The sequence below is a fragment of the Kalmanozyma brasiliensis genome (assembly GCF_000497045.1).
Source record: "Kalmanozyma brasiliensis GHG001 unplaced genomic scaffold PSEUBRA_SCAF3, whole genome shotgun sequence".
In the NCBI taxonomy this organism is placed as follows: domain Eukaryota; kingdom Fungi; phylum Basidiomycota; class Ustilaginomycetes; order Ustilaginales; genus Kalmanozyma; species Kalmanozyma brasiliensis.
This window is the reverse complement of record NW_015961970.1, coordinates 1,721,772-1,737,216: the sequence shown is the minus strand read 5'-3', so window position 1 is coordinate 1,737,216 and position 15,445 is coordinate 1,721,772. Positions and strand designations below refer to the sequence as shown.

The 15,445-nt window shown below is 57.4% G+C and overlaps 6 protein-coding genes and 1 non-coding gene across 7 annotated transcripts; 3 read left to right on the top strand and 4 right to left on the bottom strand.

Annotated features, from left to right (window-relative positions):
• Positions 1-42: 42 nt before the first annotated feature.
• PSEUBRA_004505 (Histone deacetylase domain protein) lies at positions 43-1,371 on the bottom strand (the record flags this gene model as incomplete). Its single annotated transcript, XM_016438025.1, has 1 exon — positions 43-1,371. The coding sequence occupies one exon, from the start codon at positions 1,369-1,371 to the stop codon at positions 43-45; it is 1,329 nt and encodes a 442-aa protein (XP_016291583.1).
• A 1,022-nt stretch (positions 1,372-2,393) lies between these two features.
• PSEUBRA_004504 (Nucleotide-sugar transporter) lies at positions 2,394-3,848 on the top strand (the record flags this gene model as incomplete). The annotated part of the gene is made up of 1 exon (XM_016438050.1): positions 2,394-3,848. The coding sequence occupies one exon, from the start codon at positions 2,394-2,396 to the stop codon at positions 3,846-3,848; it is 1,455 nt and encodes a 484-aa protein (XP_016291582.1).
• Positions 3,849-4,770: 922 nt separating this feature from the next.
• On the bottom strand, positions 4,771-5,502 carry PSEUBRA_004503 (Ribosomal protein S6e; the record flags this gene model as incomplete). The annotated part of the gene is made up of 1 exon (XM_016438037.1): positions 4,771-5,502. One exon carries the CDS (start codon positions 5,500-5,502, stop codon positions 4,771-4,773), a length of 732 nt encoding a protein of 243 aa, XP_016291581.1.
• Positions 5,503-7,375: 1,873 nt separating this feature from the next.
• On the top strand, positions 7,376-8,145 carry PSEUBRA_004502 (Ribosomal protein S15; the record flags this gene model as incomplete). The annotated part of the gene is made up of 2 exons (XM_016438053.1): positions 7,376-7,391; positions 7,706-8,145. 2 exons carry the CDS (start codon positions 7,376-7,378, stop codon positions 8,143-8,145), a joined length of 456 nt encoding a protein of 151 aa, XP_016291580.1.
• Positions 8,146-9,079: 934 nt separating this feature from the next.
• On the top strand, positions 9,080-9,177 carry PSEUBRA_006516. The gene is made up of 2 exons: positions 9,080-9,116; positions 9,143-9,177. It is a non-coding gene; the product is annotated as a tRNA-His (tRNA).
• Positions 9,178-9,729: 552 nt separating this feature from the next.
• On the bottom strand, positions 9,730-12,264 carry PSEUBRA_004501 (uncharacterized protein; the record flags this gene model as incomplete). The annotated part of the gene is made up of 1 exon (XM_016438031.2): positions 9,730-12,264. One exon carries the CDS (start codon positions 12,262-12,264, stop codon positions 9,730-9,732), a length of 2,535 nt encoding a protein of 844 aa, XP_016291579.2.
• A 1,245-nt stretch (positions 12,265-13,509) lies between these two features.
• PSEUBRA_004500 (Leucine-rich repeat, cysteine-containing subtype) lies at positions 13,510-15,441 on the bottom strand (the record flags this gene model as incomplete). Its single annotated transcript, XM_016438038.1, has 1 exon — positions 13,510-15,441. The coding sequence occupies one exon, from the start codon at positions 15,439-15,441 to the stop codon at positions 13,510-13,512; it is 1,932 nt and encodes a 643-aa protein (XP_016291578.1).
• Between the last annotated feature and the right edge of the window lie 4 nt (positions 15,442-15,445).

Here is a 15,445-nt window from a genome sequence, read left to right as displayed (position 1 = left end):
TCTTACAAGTACAATGAGAAGCGGAGGGGGGTATACATGAATCTAGGGTTTGATCTCCTCCTCGACCCAGGCGCCGGCGAGGTCGGGCGGCAGTTCCTGCATCTGCACGCTCGGCGCACCGTGAAGGTAGCGCAGCTGCTCGAGGATCTGCACGCGAATCTTCTCGAGGCTCGCTTTGGAGTTTTGGTTCTCCACCCGACCCGCTTGGGTCGGCTCGTGCAAGCGGTAGGTGGGTGCGAAGAACTCCATGTAGGGCGTGCTCGGCAGTGTGTCCGGAATACTGCAGCCGGTGAGAACGGAGGTCTCGTACGCCCAACAGCGGGCAACGTTGCGGATGGTGTATCCTCCACCGCCGAGGACGAGCAAGGGTAAACCAAAGGATTTGATGAACTGCACACACTCGCCGTGCGCCGCAATGCTCAGGTTGAAACATCCTAACCTGTCAAGTCCAAGTGAATCCGCACCGCACTGGAGAACAATGGAGGAGGGGCGGAAGGTCGTTATGCATGGCTCCATGACGCTCTTGAACAGCGCGACATAGCCCGAGTCGTCGATGCCATCTTGCAATGGCACGTTGAGGCAGAAATGCTTGCCCAAACCCGTACCGATCTCGTCGATATTGCCCGTGCAGGGGAAGAAGTCGTTGCCGTACTTGTGAAATGATACGGTCATGACGCGGTTGGAGTTGTAGAAGGCCTCCTGAACGCCGTCGCCGTGATGGATGTCGATGTCGATGTACAGCACGCGCGGATGGTGGCGCAGCAGCTCCATGATGCCCAGCACGATGTCGTTGACGTAGCAGAACCCAGAGGCTTCGAACTTTTTCGCGTGATGCAGACCGCCGGACCAGTTGATGGCAATGTCGGTCTCGCCCGCGGCAAGCCGTCGTGCACCGGCAAGGGAGGCACCAGAATACGCCTTGCAGAAGTCGTACATGCCGTCAAAGACCGGGCAGTCGTCGGCAAAGTTGAACTTTGTGAAGGCAGCAGATGGCGGTGTGGTGGGCGTGACGTTGGCAAGGAAATCCACGTAGTCGCTGTCGTGAAACATCTCGAGCTCTTCCTTGGTGGCTTCGCGCGGTGTGAAGACGCTCATGTGCTTGTGCAGGCCGTAGGCAAGGACGAGCCGGTTGGTCAAGGTCAAGCGGGCGGGTTTCATGGGATGCCTTTCGCCGTAGTGAAAGTCGCCCACGCCAGAAGGGTGGTAGTAGCTGACTCGCGGGTTGGAGTGCGGTTGCACATGGTGTGCGTCCTTGTAGATGGCCTGACCGGCGCCGTTGGCATCGGATCGGTCGTAGAAGAAGGGCGAGTCGGAGAAGGTGGCATTGGAGTTGCCTCCTGTTGCGGCCATGTCAAAGTCGATGACGACCATGCTTGCGATCTAGACTAACTGTACATCTGTGAGCAAGGTGGCGGAGTTGCTGGCCGGTCGGCCAGACTGTAAGGAGGACGGCGAGTGATGAGGATGGATGCAGTAAGAGGTAACGTAGCGGATGTAGGCAAAGCTTCCAAAAACCTCGAAAGCTGAGCAAGAAATCGGATCCGTCGAGGCTAAGGTTTGGCCTAACAAGGGTCCAATTTTTCACCAAGCTACGTGCGGTAGTAACTTAGCACAGCGGTGCGGGCTCTGGCTCAAGACCCTCAAAGCGGCTGATTGGGTGGATCTGAAATCAACTCAACTCAATTTTGCTGCATTTTCGAGTGGGTCAGCGCTCTATTGATGACCGAGTCAGACGAGTCTGTGAGTGCATGGCTCTCTGAGCTGCACCAGCATGATGCGGAGTTTCGACTTGGTGACGCTGGCGCCCGCATAGAGTGGTCGACTGTTGCTTGCGTGGGCGATTGATTGCCAATCATCCACCCAACTCCAGTCAGGGTCTCTGTCTCTGCCATGCATCGGCTCTGACTCCTCCACTGCTCATTCGTCACCTTATCTGGTCGGTCCTCACTCAACCGACCCTTCACCTCATCTCCTCCAACGACCCCTCTCGCGTGCTATCCCACACATCCAGCCAGCCTCTTCGCTCCGTCTTCGCCGTCCTCAAGCACGCTCTTTGCTCATTCGCGCCGCTGTCGTATACTCGCAAAGTTCGACTCGTTCGATCTCAAGAAAGATCAATCACAGTAAATTCATTGCACCACGCTCGCACAGCATCGGATATCTACGCGTCTCATCTCAACACCTGAACCAGGACCATAACGCGCCGGAACTCAGGCAGCATCGAGCTGGTGGCGCTGTCTACCTCTCAAATACATCCCTCCGCTGCACTCGGACAACAGCGACTACGACACCAGCAACCCTCCGCTGCACCAGGTCCTTCCCCAGAATCACCGCCATTGACTGGCACATATCAGGACCACCTCGAAACTCAGGACCCACATAACCAGTCCAAGATGTTGACACGGTCACTCGTGCCCGCGCTCGTCGTTGGCATGCTGATCACCGGCATCGGCAACTCATTACTCAACAAGTATCAAGACATGCAGTGTGTCGCCAACTGCGACTCGCCAGATCCCAAACAGCGTCAAGAATTTCAACAACCCGTCTGGCAGACGCTGCAGATGTTCCTGGGCGAATGTCTCTGTCTGCTCCCCGTCCTCTTCCGCATCATCTACGCACGCTTCTCTGGCAGCGCGGCACGAGACGCTGCGCTCAAGAAGCCACTGCTGCAATCCGAGCCTGACTCGGGCATCATTGTCGACAGCGATCCATCGCCTCGCAACCGCGGTACCTCTGCCATCTCAACCTACGAAGCTACTCGTGGTCGTGTTCACACTGGCGCCACGCACGCGCCCACCAACCCAACCCTTCCCGCGCCTCCCTTCGAGATCGCATCGCGCGCCATTCAGCCAGGCGAGCTCGACGGATCTGAATTCACCGACATCAACGACAGCAGCTACATCCATGCCATCGACGCCGACGAAGTTGGTGCTGTCAAGGGCAAGACCATGTCCGGCAAAGCCATCTTCCTCTTCTTCATGCCCGCCCTTTGCGACATCTGCGGAACCACGCTGATGAACGTCGGTCTCCTCTTCACCCCTGTCAGCATCTACCAGATGACGCGAGGTGCGCTGGTGCTCTGGGTTGGTGTGTTCTCGGTAGCCTTCCTCGGCCGCCACCTGCACCTCTTCCAGTGGCTCAGCCTGGTGACTGTCATGCTGGGTGTTTCGGTCGTTGGTCTGTCAGGAACCGCGTTCAAGCAGCCCGAAGTGTCCGGATCTGCCGAGGACGGCGACGACGAGCTGGCCGAGTCTGCCCAAGCGCTGCTCGGCGTTCTGCTCATCCTCTTCGCCCAGCTGTTCACCGCCTCGCAATTCGTGCTCGAGGAGAAGATCATGTCGCGCTACTCGGTCGAGCCCCTCCTTGCTGTCGGCTATGAGGGCGTATTCGGCTCCATCACGGTGCTCCTCATCATGCCGCTGCTGCACTACTTTGTTGGCCGCACGCCCGAGGGCCGTGGCGGCTACTTTGACATGACCGCCGGGTTCTACCAGATCATCGGCATCCCCATCATCCTATGGACTTCGATCGCCATCTGCTTCACCATCGCCTTTTTCAACTTCTTCGGTCTCTCCGTCACCCGCAATGTTTCCGCAACTGCGAGAAGCACCATCGACACGTGCAGGACAGTTGGTATCTGGGGAGTCAGTCTGTATCTGGGCTGGGAGACGTTCAGGCTGGCATCGGGCAGTCTGCAGGTGTTGGGCTTCGTCCTGCTGGTGTACGGCACCTTCTTGTTCAATGGCATTGTCAAGCCTCCCGCTTGGTGCGACCCATACCGAGGGAGGAGGGGATACAGCAGGGTCGCTCATGACGATGACGAGACCGACTCCGAGTCGAGGGCTTGATAGCGGACCTACCTACAGCATTCACATCTTGTAACATTAGCAATCCCCCCAACCACTGATTCGTTCCCACGAATCAGATCCCTTTACGCAATGGCATACGACACGCACGAATGCACTGAAAGGGACCGACGCTTCCTCGACGCCTTCTGAATCGTCTCGTCTCGTTCTACGGGACAATCCTTGAGTTGAACATCACACTCAGCGATCTCGAGTTGATCGACGCCATATCGACCGACAGATCCGGAGAGCGTAGGCCGGAGTGGCATTGCAGAAGGCCAGTTCCTGTGCTTTCGCCGTTCTTGGGCGTGCTCGAGCCGGAACTGCTGCTGTCGTTCGGACTGATACCGGGACTGCCGCTGCTGGGGCGCCAGGTCCTGCCTCAACCCGTCGCTGCTTGTCCCTGGATCTTTCAACGATCTGTACGCTTTTCCACGACCCTTGACTTTCTCCTTCCGCTTCTGCACGCGTAGCGCTGAGGTGTGACGTGCAAGCGCACCAAGGCGTAGCAAGCCAGGAATGTTCACGTGTGGCGGTGAATCGTCGGCATAAGCTGATCACCATCAGGCAGCGCTCATGATACAGAGACCAGTGCCAGAGGTTTTGGGTCATTGTACAGGTTCAGATTTTTGAAGAGAAGCGAGGCGAGCGTACATAGACGAAACAGAGGACGGCTGCGCTAGTCGCAAGGAAAGCTCTCTCAAGGTGTGTGTGCGGGTGGTGAGGTAACGAGATACTGATGGCGGCAAGCCTCGTACTCGACTACCGAAGGACGTGATAGTGTGTATACAGAGAAACGTCTCGAGCCTTCTCTCGTGACGTGGCTCTAGTCAGGAAGGCGAGCAGGTCGCCGTCCCGTCTTTTGGAAGTGATGATGCGAGGAGAAAAGATGACACCGGGAACAAGAAAGATGCTAGAGAACCGCTTAAGCCGAGACCTTCTTGGCCGACTTGCGGGCAGCCTTCTGGGCGGCGACCTCCTGCTTCTTCTCGGCCACGCGCTTGGAGATGAGCTGGTCGTACTCCTCCTTCTGGATCTTCTGGGCCTCTGCCCTGCGGATCTTGAGCGACTTGAGGTGACGCTTGCGCTGGAGGCGCTGGGCGGTCACCAGACGCTGGATCTTGGGGGCCTTGGTGTATGGCTTGGCGCCCTCCTTCTTGGAGACGACCTCGCGGCGAACGACAAACTGGCGGACATCATCCTCCTTGGAGAGGTTGAAGAACTTGCGGATGTGGTTGGCACGCTTGGGACCGAGACGCTTGGGGACGGTCGAGTCGGCGTCGGTGAGGCCGGGGATCTCCTTCTCGCCCTGCTTGACGACGATGAGGTGGAGAGCCTGGATGTCGGAGCCGACGATGCAGCCGCGGACCGACTTGCGCTTGCGCTCACCAGTGCGGCGGGGGCGGTAGCACGAGTCACCCTTGGAGAGGAGCAGGCGGACACGGTTGGGGAGGAGGACACCCTGCTTCATGGGGAAACCCTGCTTGTCGTTACCACCGCCGATGCGGAGGACGTAGCCCTTCCACTCTTCGCCGAGCGAGTCGACCTCGACGTCCTGCGACATGCGCTTCTCGTAGAAGCAGCGAACAAGTCGCTCATCCTGAATGTCAAAAGACTTCTGGGCACCCGTGGCAGGGTTGGCAACGTTGAGCTTCATCTGTGAGTCGAGGAATGGAAGAATATGAAGCGGTGAGTACGTCGGCTATGATGAGTTGCGGGCGAGTGCGCTGATGATGCGGCATAGACGAATGGGCAAGAGACACAGCACGTCGGTGATGGGTGACTTGAACCGGCTCTTTGATGTTGTGCGACTGGCAATGAGGTTGTGAGACTGGCAATTATTGTGTGTGGGCTGATGACGGTGATTGCTCCCGACAGATCGGAGGCTACAAACATCAGGATAGCGCGAAGGGTTGACCACTGATCGATAGATGGACGGGTACGCGGCATGAAGCTCCTGCGTGGGACGGACCGTACCAGGCCGCTAGGCATCCCAAATCCCCTCTTCACATGCTGCTGGATCGCTGCGTTGCTGCATCAGATACTACCACGTGAACGGAGAGCATGCCGATGAATGTCCGCTCTGTCCATGAGTTGGACGACCATCATGATTGAGTAGGCGCCTGCCGCCCCCTGAGATCGTCATACCCTGCCTCCATACGCCCTCGTTGTCCTCGTCTCCTCTTTGCCATGCAAGGCTCCAGGCATCGATATGATCGTACGCATGCCAAGCAACACATGTGCTGCTTCGTCATCGATGGATGCCGGTCGGTCGTCTTCTGCTGTCTAATGCTGGGTGGGTGATGGCTGGGAGATGCTAGACGGTGCTGTTTGCTGGCTGTGCGGTGTGCTGTGTCTCTGCGGATGCGTGCTGATGCGATCGAACATATGCTGTGACTGAACACCTACCTTGACGAATAGTTGATGTGATGAGGATAGAGAGGATCGTGAGCAAACTCGAATCGCAAAGTCGTGCTTGGCTGACTGCTTGCTCGTGGCCGGTGTGTGTTGGCTGTCTCTTACTCGGATCTTCGCTCTTGAGCTCCAGCAGCTGGCCTCCGCTCACCAACCCGCTGAGACTTGCCTGCAGGCCACACTTGAATTTGGCCACACTTGAATTTGGCCGTGCAAGAATTCTCAAACCTCGGCCGAGGCTAATCACGTGCACAAGCTTCCTTGGATCAATGCGAGCTGCAACCGAATTTTGTGAGGGCGGAAAGTTGGAATTTGGAGACGGCTGAGAACACCCAGCTGCTGCAGTGCTTTAGAATCAGCCAAAGGCAGCCTTTGGCAGTGTGTGCGGGCTGGGGTGAATGGAGGTGTTGCTCGCCATCAGTCCCTCGTCTCTACCTCTAGGAATCTATCCCATCATCATCATCCTCAAGATCAAGAATATTTAGGTGTGTACTAAGCCATACAGTCACGGGCAGCACTGCATCGGAGCAAAGCATCTGACCGCGTCTAATTTCTCATTTGCCTTGTACAGGTATGTACCGATGAACAGAGACATCTATCCCGGAGGAGAAGGAATCGACATCAGCTAAGGACGACAGATATCTTGCAGGTACTGTCCCGATGATTTTTGGAACCATGGAGGCATCGCTCGAAGGGGCACAATGGACGAAAGGACAAAACGATGGAGGATGATCATGCACCGACCGTTCGACCATATTGAAGCACCAACGCACATGCACAGCAGCAGCAGCCTCACCTCGCCCAGCATTCCAGCCAACACAACGAGTACCGACCAGCACCAACAGCTGAGAGCAAGCAGCTCTGCGGCCGACATTGCATGATCATCTTGGCCATCGAGGTCAAAGGTGGAGGACGAGGCATCGCAGGTGACTGTGGAACGCTCCGAGAGGATGCGTGAAGCAGGGCGACCTCTGGGAAACAGGATCGAATGTAGAACGAGCTTCATGTTGGTCTAGTGCTGACTGTTTGCTGTCTTTCTGTCCGACTCTCCACCACCATTTGCATTCGACATTCGACTCGACTTTCTTCACGACACTCGACCATCTTCAGCCAAAATGGGTCGCATGCACTGTAAGTGTTCACCGTTAGTTGGCGAGCACCCTGCATCAGCATCATTGTTTCGTTTTCGTCTGCATCATCGTTCGGTCATGCGGCACAGAATGGGTTTGCTGGCGATCACGGCATCCAAGCCTGTCGGCTCCACCTTGCTGGCCTCGACCGAGCAGCGGATTCATTAGTCCCGCTGATTACGATCGTGATCAAGGCAAGACGGAACAACTTGTTCATGCAGAGCCAGCTCGCCAATCCAACCACATCGACATCCGCATCCAGAAAGACTAATATGTTTCCGTTCGCCCTTCGACCATTTTCTACCACCTCTCCAGCCAAAGGAAAGGGTATCTCCGCCTCGGCTCTGCCCTACCGTCGCACCCCCCCCTCGTGGCTCAAGACCACCCCGGAGGAGGTTGTTGAGCAGATCACCAAGCTCGCCCGTAAGGGTATGACCCCCTCGCAGATCGGTGTTCAGCTCCGTGACTCGCAGGGTATCGCCCAGGTGCGTTTCGTCACCGGTAACAAGATCCTCCGTATCCTCAAGTCGCAGGGTCTTGCTCCTCAGATCCCCGAGGACCTCTACCACCTCATCAAGAAGGCCGTCTCGGTGCGCAAGCACCTGGAGCGCAACCGCAAGGACATGGACTCCAAGTTCCGCCTCATTCTCATCGAGTCGCGTATCCACCGTCTCGCTCGTTACTACAAGACCAAGGGTGCCGTCGCTCCTACCTTCAAGTACGAGGCCGCTACCGCTTCCACCCTCGTTGCCTAAGCGCGGTGGTTGTCCTTCTCTGCATTCTTTCTTCTTGTACTTTGTAACCATCCAGGGGACGCTGTCTTTCGGGCCATCGGGTGCTCGTCTGATTCGCATCGCCCTCTCACACCAAAAATGCAACCCAAGCCCTGATCATTCATCTGCAGGCAACTTCTCCTACTCATCTGTGTGTCTCGAAGATGTAGATTTCTGTGTTTGAGAATCCGAGGCATTCTTGATGTTGTCCAGTTCATAGCGCCTGGAATCGTCCGTTCCGGTCGTCACTCCAGTGGTCTACGGCGTCCATCTCCCCATGTCACTGAAGTCATGAACCTCCCTCTGTCTGTCAAGTTAGTGTCACTGTCACCATCAAGCCATTGAAATGATGCGACTGCTCAGTTTGTGAAGAGGGTGATGAGCTGCGAGGTGGCAGGGGGCAGAGCGACCGAGTTGGTACGAAAATTGAACAGGGAGCAAAGTCACCGGGTTTGGAGGTGCCGTCGTCGTGGTGCGAGGAGTCGGCGTCACCATCGGGCTTGGAAGGCTTGGTGGGAGGCTTGGCCCGCCATTCCATGCCGAGCGACTGCAGCGTGCGGTACAGCTCGAGCATGATCTCCACAAAAAACCTGGTCCAGTATATGCATAAAAGAGATGTTCTACGCATATGAACCATCCGCCATAAGAGGAGCCTTTGTACGCACCTGGGCAATCCGCCATGTTCGAAGAGGAGCGTTTCGACGCATATGATTGAACCGCCATGTGCGTGCGAGAGGGCTTCTACGCACATGCACTGACTGCTGTGTGCGTGCAAGGGTTACGCATATGAACTCCCCGTTGTGCGTGAACATGAGAGGCTCAAGTCGTCCTTCGTCTGAATGCAGCGCGCCGCTCGCGTGTTAATATTGTCATTGGTGTGTACATGTACTGAAACGTCCTATACCAGTCCATCAAAGCGGCTGTAGTATAGTGGTTAGCACGGCTCGTTGTGGGTCCCTGTTTCTTCAGGATACTGCTGCCGAGCAGACGGATGTTCGATTCCTCCCAGCCGCAGCTTCTTTGGACCCTTCCGGGGTCCAGATTCCTTTTGGCAAAGGTGGCTCTGGCATTCGTGGGTGACTAACGTGTAGGTCTTTCCTGAGATTGTCGCCGAGGTGTTCGTTGGATGTTCGAGACATGCAGCCAATCGATGCTAGAGACGACGTTGGAGACAGGGCATGGAGTTCGAAGCGGGATGTTGGAAGTAGAGAAAGTAGGTACGGCTCAGTGGAAACGAGGTGGTGAAATACTCAGCCCAAACGTGACATGCCAAAGGGCGCTTCCGCTAAAGTCACGCTGCTCAGTCAGCCTAGTCAGCAACGGCTACGCACAGATGCGGATGAGGCGACGGGCGCTTCACTCTTCAGAGGCGGCCGCCTCGACCCGTTAGCGATGTGATGCGAAGTAAGCGTCGTGATTGCATGTGAAGGGACGGGACAATGAACGAGGACATTGGACGTAAGCGAGGATGCGAATGCGACGAGACACCGATGAGCAAGTGCGTGAAACGGAAATGCGAACAGGATGCAGAAAAATGCAGCAAACAAGTCTATCGAGGGGAAGGAGCTAGCCGAGGATGCCGATGCTATCTGAGTAGCTGGGCAGAGCCTGCGTGGGAGGCTGGATGCTGGTGATGGTAGCGGCGCGACCGCGAGCGCGGGCGGCGACGACGGCTGCAGCGTGCTCACGATCGATGAGACCGAGTGCTAGCTGTTCCGTCAGCTCGTCCTCTTCGTCCACATCGGCTTCGTCCGGGATGGGGTCGAGCGAGGGGACTTCCATCGCGGAGGAGCTCGACTCGCTAATGATCGAGGCTGCGGAGGAGATCAGGGTCTCGCTTTCGGCTGCAGAAGGGGTAGCGAGGCTGGTGAGGGCGGTCATGTCGAGGGAGCGGCGGAGGGGCGTTCGTGCTAGAGGCGTGGCTTGAGCGGAGAAGTCTTCTTCGTCATCGTCTGCAGAGTGATGAGCTGCCAGAGAGGGAGGTGTGACTGGACGACGCATTCTCGAAGCCGATGCTTCGATCAAGCGCTCTTCGTCCTCATCAAGCACGTCCACAGTCGAGAGCGAATCGTCATCCAACTGCTCCGCCGCATCCTGCCTGGTGAAGTCAACCGTGTCCGGGTTGGCAGCGACATGTACGGGCGGCGTCTCCATCACCACACTGTTCACACCCGCTGCAGCCGTCGTCGACGTTCCCGCCTCAGGAAGCGAGATCTTGACTCGCAACCTGTATTCGATCCTCAGCGCCTTGAACGAAAAGCTAGGCACGACCAGACGTAGCTCGGGCTCCTGAATCAGCTTCTGCTTCAGCGGCGACGACGAGCCCGCCTTGATCATCTTCTCGTATCGTCCAATGGCAAAGTTGCCCGTGTAGATCTGCCGTGCTTGGCCTTGCTCGTAGAAGGGCGGCAGATGCGTATCGGCCTGGCGGTCCATGTTGACAATACGGATGCGTTCGGACCACGAGTGCGGGCCGCTGAAGCCAGCGAGGTTGTCGGGGTCCTCTTTTTCGATGACGAGGGTACCGAGGCGCGAGTAGGTCATGACGGATCGAACAAGGCCAAGCTGGACGTCGGGAACGTAAGAGCCAACGAGGTGCTGGGGCATGCGCAGTTCCAGGCTGAAGGGGATCTTGGTCTCCATGTACAGCGCGGCCATTGCCGGAACCGACAGAATCGCTTCGAACGAGCCTCCCCCTCCGGGGAGAGTGCTTTCGACTGAGTGCGTGAGCCAGCCTTTCATACGGCCGTCGACACCCTCCTTGACGTTGATGTAGCTCTTGCGTCGAGTACCGGGAAGCCCAGGCCTCGCTGAGACCGAGCGGGCAAGCGAGCTAGGACCAAATGCGGGGGGAGCCTCGAAGGGCAGAGCGCCGAAGATCTCCTGCGTGCGGCGGAAGCCTCCGAGATCGGAAGCCCAGGAGTCATCGTCGACCGACTCTTCCTCCGGCGTCTCGCTCGAGTTGATCGAAACGGTGTCCGATGCAGCGGATCTGTCGTTCGAGATGGCGCGATCGCTTCGAGATGTGGTGCGGCGAGCTCTAATGGGCTCGAGCGTCGGCACGGCCAGGCCCGCCGTGCGTGGAGGATAAGGCTCGACAGCGAAAGCGAGAATGATGCGTTCACCGCGCTTGTGCGGGAGCAGAATCGATCCGAATCGCTGCCTGCTGACGATGATGTCAATCTCGTACTTGATCCGGGCCATTGGACGCAGCTTTTGACCGTGAAGCCTGTCTCGGACTTGGCCGAAGCGCTGGCTCTGTTTTGGTGGAGCGTAGCGAGTCTCCATGTCGACCGAAGGCGGAAGATCGATGTACTGCTTGCCTCGCTTGAAAGACTTCTTCAGCTTGCTGTCCAGCATGTCAAGCGCAGAAGCGTGGAGTTTCAACGGCAGCACAAAGCTGAAGGGCACAGCGAGGTTGTTGCGGCGTCCATGGTCAACGAGACCGGTCTGTTCGAGCCCAAAGGCGCCGGCTTCGAGATCCGCTTTGGTGGCGATGGTCTTTTGCTCGGAGAAGAAGAGCATCTGGCGACGAGCGATGCCGTGTTCGTTGTCCATCGAGTAGTAGCTCGAGTCGCCGACCCCGAAGACACTAGTCTCGAGATCTCCTCGGATGCGAGCCTTGATGCCAGTGATGTAGCCGCGCTCGGGGTCATTGCGGAGAAGGTGTACAGCGCCCTTGATCTCGTCGCCGGGACGATAGGTCTTGTAGTCGACCGAGTCGGAGGGTCCTTCGAGGAAAGCGATGGTCTGGCAAGCATGCCTGTCCGGCGTTGAGGAGAGCGGCTTCACTTTGCCGTTGACATCGATGCGGGCAGCGTATCCTCGGTTGATGGTGCTCGAGGTGCTGAACTCGGTGCTGTCCGTCAAGATAGACGCTCTGCAGCTGTCCATGGTGTTGACACGACCCAGCGCTGAGCCTAGCACAGCGCCTCGCTGAAAGTTCAGTGGTGAGTCTATTGGTGACAGAGTCTGGGATCGCAGCCGGCCAGGAAGAGTGGCGCCGCCGTGGTTGGGCAGCCTTGCTAGGTTCTCGCGTGTGAGCGGCCCACCATGATAGTGCTGAGCGTCCGAACGCCCGAGTGACATGGTGGTGTCCATGGCTCGAGAGGAAGAGGGCTGGCTTGACATCGTCCCCGCCGAATTCGTTGGCGACGCAATGTGCTGCAAATGTGGAAACGAAGCACTGCCGACCACCGCCATGTTGTCGACGTCGACAGGTAGATTGCTTCAGAGTGATATAGGTGGGATGCTGCTGGTCATGCCATGCAGATGCAGGGGGATGCGATGCTGGAGGTGGGCTGAACATAAGCTGCGCTGAAAGGGTGGACACGGCTCCAGAATGGCGCTTGGGCCTCACTCTCGCACCTTAACGGAGCAAGCGCACCGAGACGAGTAGGGACAGACTCTGACGCAGCGAGGGAGACCTCTGACACACAATCTGACACTATGCTGTGAACTCGGGCCGATTTACAAAAGAAGAAGGCCGACGTTATTCAGTAGGCAGCATGGAAAGATCCAGATCCGATAAGAAGCGAAGAAGCTGAGAAGCCAAGGAAGCCCACGGAGAAGCACGTAGCGAGCCTTGTTGAGTTTGCCGATGTCGTAACACTCAGCTCAGACCTGCCAAAAGTTGACCTTGAAAGTGCGCTCTAAAAGACCAAAAAATAGGTAACCGCGCCGATGCTCAGGTCTCACTCAGTCATCCCGGGCCAGAGGGGGGAGAGAGCGTTATGCAAGGCTCGACTCCACCCGCATTGTCAACCTGCACCGGCCAGCTTTTTTGAGTGCGGGGTTCAACCGGCCCGCAGAATTAATCCCACGCCCTGCCTCGCTGAGCTTCGATTCTTGACAATAGCGGACCGGTGACCCTTTGGCGGGACGTCCCGTGCTCAGTTGTCTCGCAGCGCCCCTTCTAGGCATGGTGCAAGCTCGTCTGCTCGTAGCTCTGGACATGTGGTGAGAATCAAGCTCAACAGTGTCTGCGAAAGGATCTTCACAAGCGTCTCACTGAATGCGATGCAAGGCTCCGCAAGGTTCTCAAGGAGGCTGTGCCTGCAGGCGCGCTGCAAGCCTTCGGGCCTGGGGCTCCGTGTTTCATCAGACTCAAGCTCAGCTCCCCTACTCACGGGCCGACGGTCCCGAGCACAACTTACCGGTAGCTGGGCCTTTCACTCTTCTCGCTTCATGACCTCGCTGGATTGGAGATGACGACGACCTTTGATTCGAACAAGAAGAGACACCTGATGGCTTGAACTGATGTTGGACTGATGAATCGAAATGCGATGGCGGAAACAAGAGTGCCGAGGATGTGCTGCAGTGGCCCTGGCGAGAGATTCGAGCGTCTCAGGTGGCATACTTCTCCTTGCCAACGATTCTGACCCGCTCCGACTTGAGGAAATCGCTGATGCGGTTGCAGCCAAACACGAACACCTTCTTGAGGCTGTTCAGGTTCTTGCAGATCTTCTCCAGGCTGTCGTCATCCACCGCTCGTACGAAGGAGAGGTCCAGCGTCTCCAGCACCGGCAGGTTCTTCGCATTGGCGAGAATTTCGAGGCCCTTGTCGGTGATGCCATCCACCGAGTTGAGCGATAGCTCGACCAGCTCAGGCCCCGAGTGCTTGAGCATCGGTTCCATCAAGCTGTCGTCGAGCTTGAGCATTCGATCCAGGTGCAAATGAGAGACACCTGAGACTCCTTCGCTTACCCAGTCGTTGAACATGCCCGCCATTGTCTCGGCTTCAATCTTCTCGAGACCGATCAGGCGAAGCGTCTTGACTTTGCGACAGTACGGCGTGATCGCCTCCTTGACGATGCGGTCGGTGAGATCAATGTTCTTGGATACATCGAGATGCGTCAGATTCTTGCCCACGGCCTTGAGCAGGCTGACCACCTCGTCGTCTTCCAGCGACTTGGGCGGAATACCCGGAGCGGACACGCCTGGGTCCGAGACATCGAGATACGTGAGCTGCTCGCCATAGCTCTCGAGAGGCTGCAGCATCGTCTTGTCCAGCGGACCAATCTGCGCCAAGCCAAGCTCGCGAAGGTTGGGGCAGTGCTTCACCATCGCTTCGGCGCACGACAAATCGAATCGCGGCGATTCTCGTATCTTGAAGCTCTCCAGACGGGGTCCGACAGCTTCAAAGAAGCGATGCCAGGCCTCCTTGCGCACCAGGAAAGGTCCGTAGAGCTCAACACTCTTGAGCTTGGGAAGCTTCTGTGCCCACACGTCCATGGCGTCGTTGTCCAGCATACCACAGAGCTGCAGATTGATGTGCTCGAGGTTGGGTGCAAAGGTAGCAATGCTTTGCAAGGACTCACTGGTAAGCTTGCTGCAATCGTACAGCGAGAGGGTGGTGATCGACGGGGACAGGAAGAGTTGCAGTGTCGTCGGGTTCAGACTGCGGTTCTTAGAGATCGACTTGCTGATGGCGTCCAGATTGACGAAGCCGATCTGGCCCAGAGCCTCGACATCCTCGATGTGACGACTGACGACCTCGATGCAGTAGCTCTGTAGACTGGGGAAGCTCTGTCGCAGGCCGTCCTGCAGGTTCTTGCGACGGACTTGCTTCTTCTTCGGCGCGGGCTTTGCCTTTGCGTCCGGGCCCGTTCCGTTGCCCTTGTAGGTCGGGCCACAGCGATGGCAAAGCGGACCCTTGTCGGACATCTTGGTGTACGAGGTGATGGTAAACTTCATCTTGCACATGCCGCAATAGGAGATGCTACCGGGTTTGCGGTTGGCGTAGGAGTGATTGGCACGGGAGCTGCTGGCTTGAGGCAGACCGATGGCGTCTTCCCAGTCGTCGGGCGCAGGGCCCTTCTTCCCCTTTGGATTGTAGTCATCGTCATCTTCGTCGCCCTTCTTGAGCTTCTTCTTGCCGTTGCCGTTAGTTGTGCTGCTGCTGCTGGCCTCGGCGGCAACTTCAGTCTGCGAGGCGCGCTTCTTTCCGTTGCCTCGAGTTGGTCTGCTGGAGCTGGTGCTCGCCTCGGCCGTTGAGGTGGCAGCTTCGGGTAGATCTTCGTCCGTCTCGTCATCCTCTTCGAAGTTCATAGAGCTGCCGCTGCGGGCCAAGGGGCGTCGAGGGCGCGGAGCTGCCGATGGAGAAGCAGCAGAAGGGGAGGCCGAGGCAGCTTGCGGGCTGTCCGCTGCGGCTGCTGCTGCTGCTGCATCTGTCTGATCCTGATCTCGTCGGCGGAAACGGTTGGTGTTTCTTGCACTGATACCGCGCTCCCTCAGGAACTCGGTCAAAGCCGACGTCGGCCCGCGGACGTTGGACATCTTT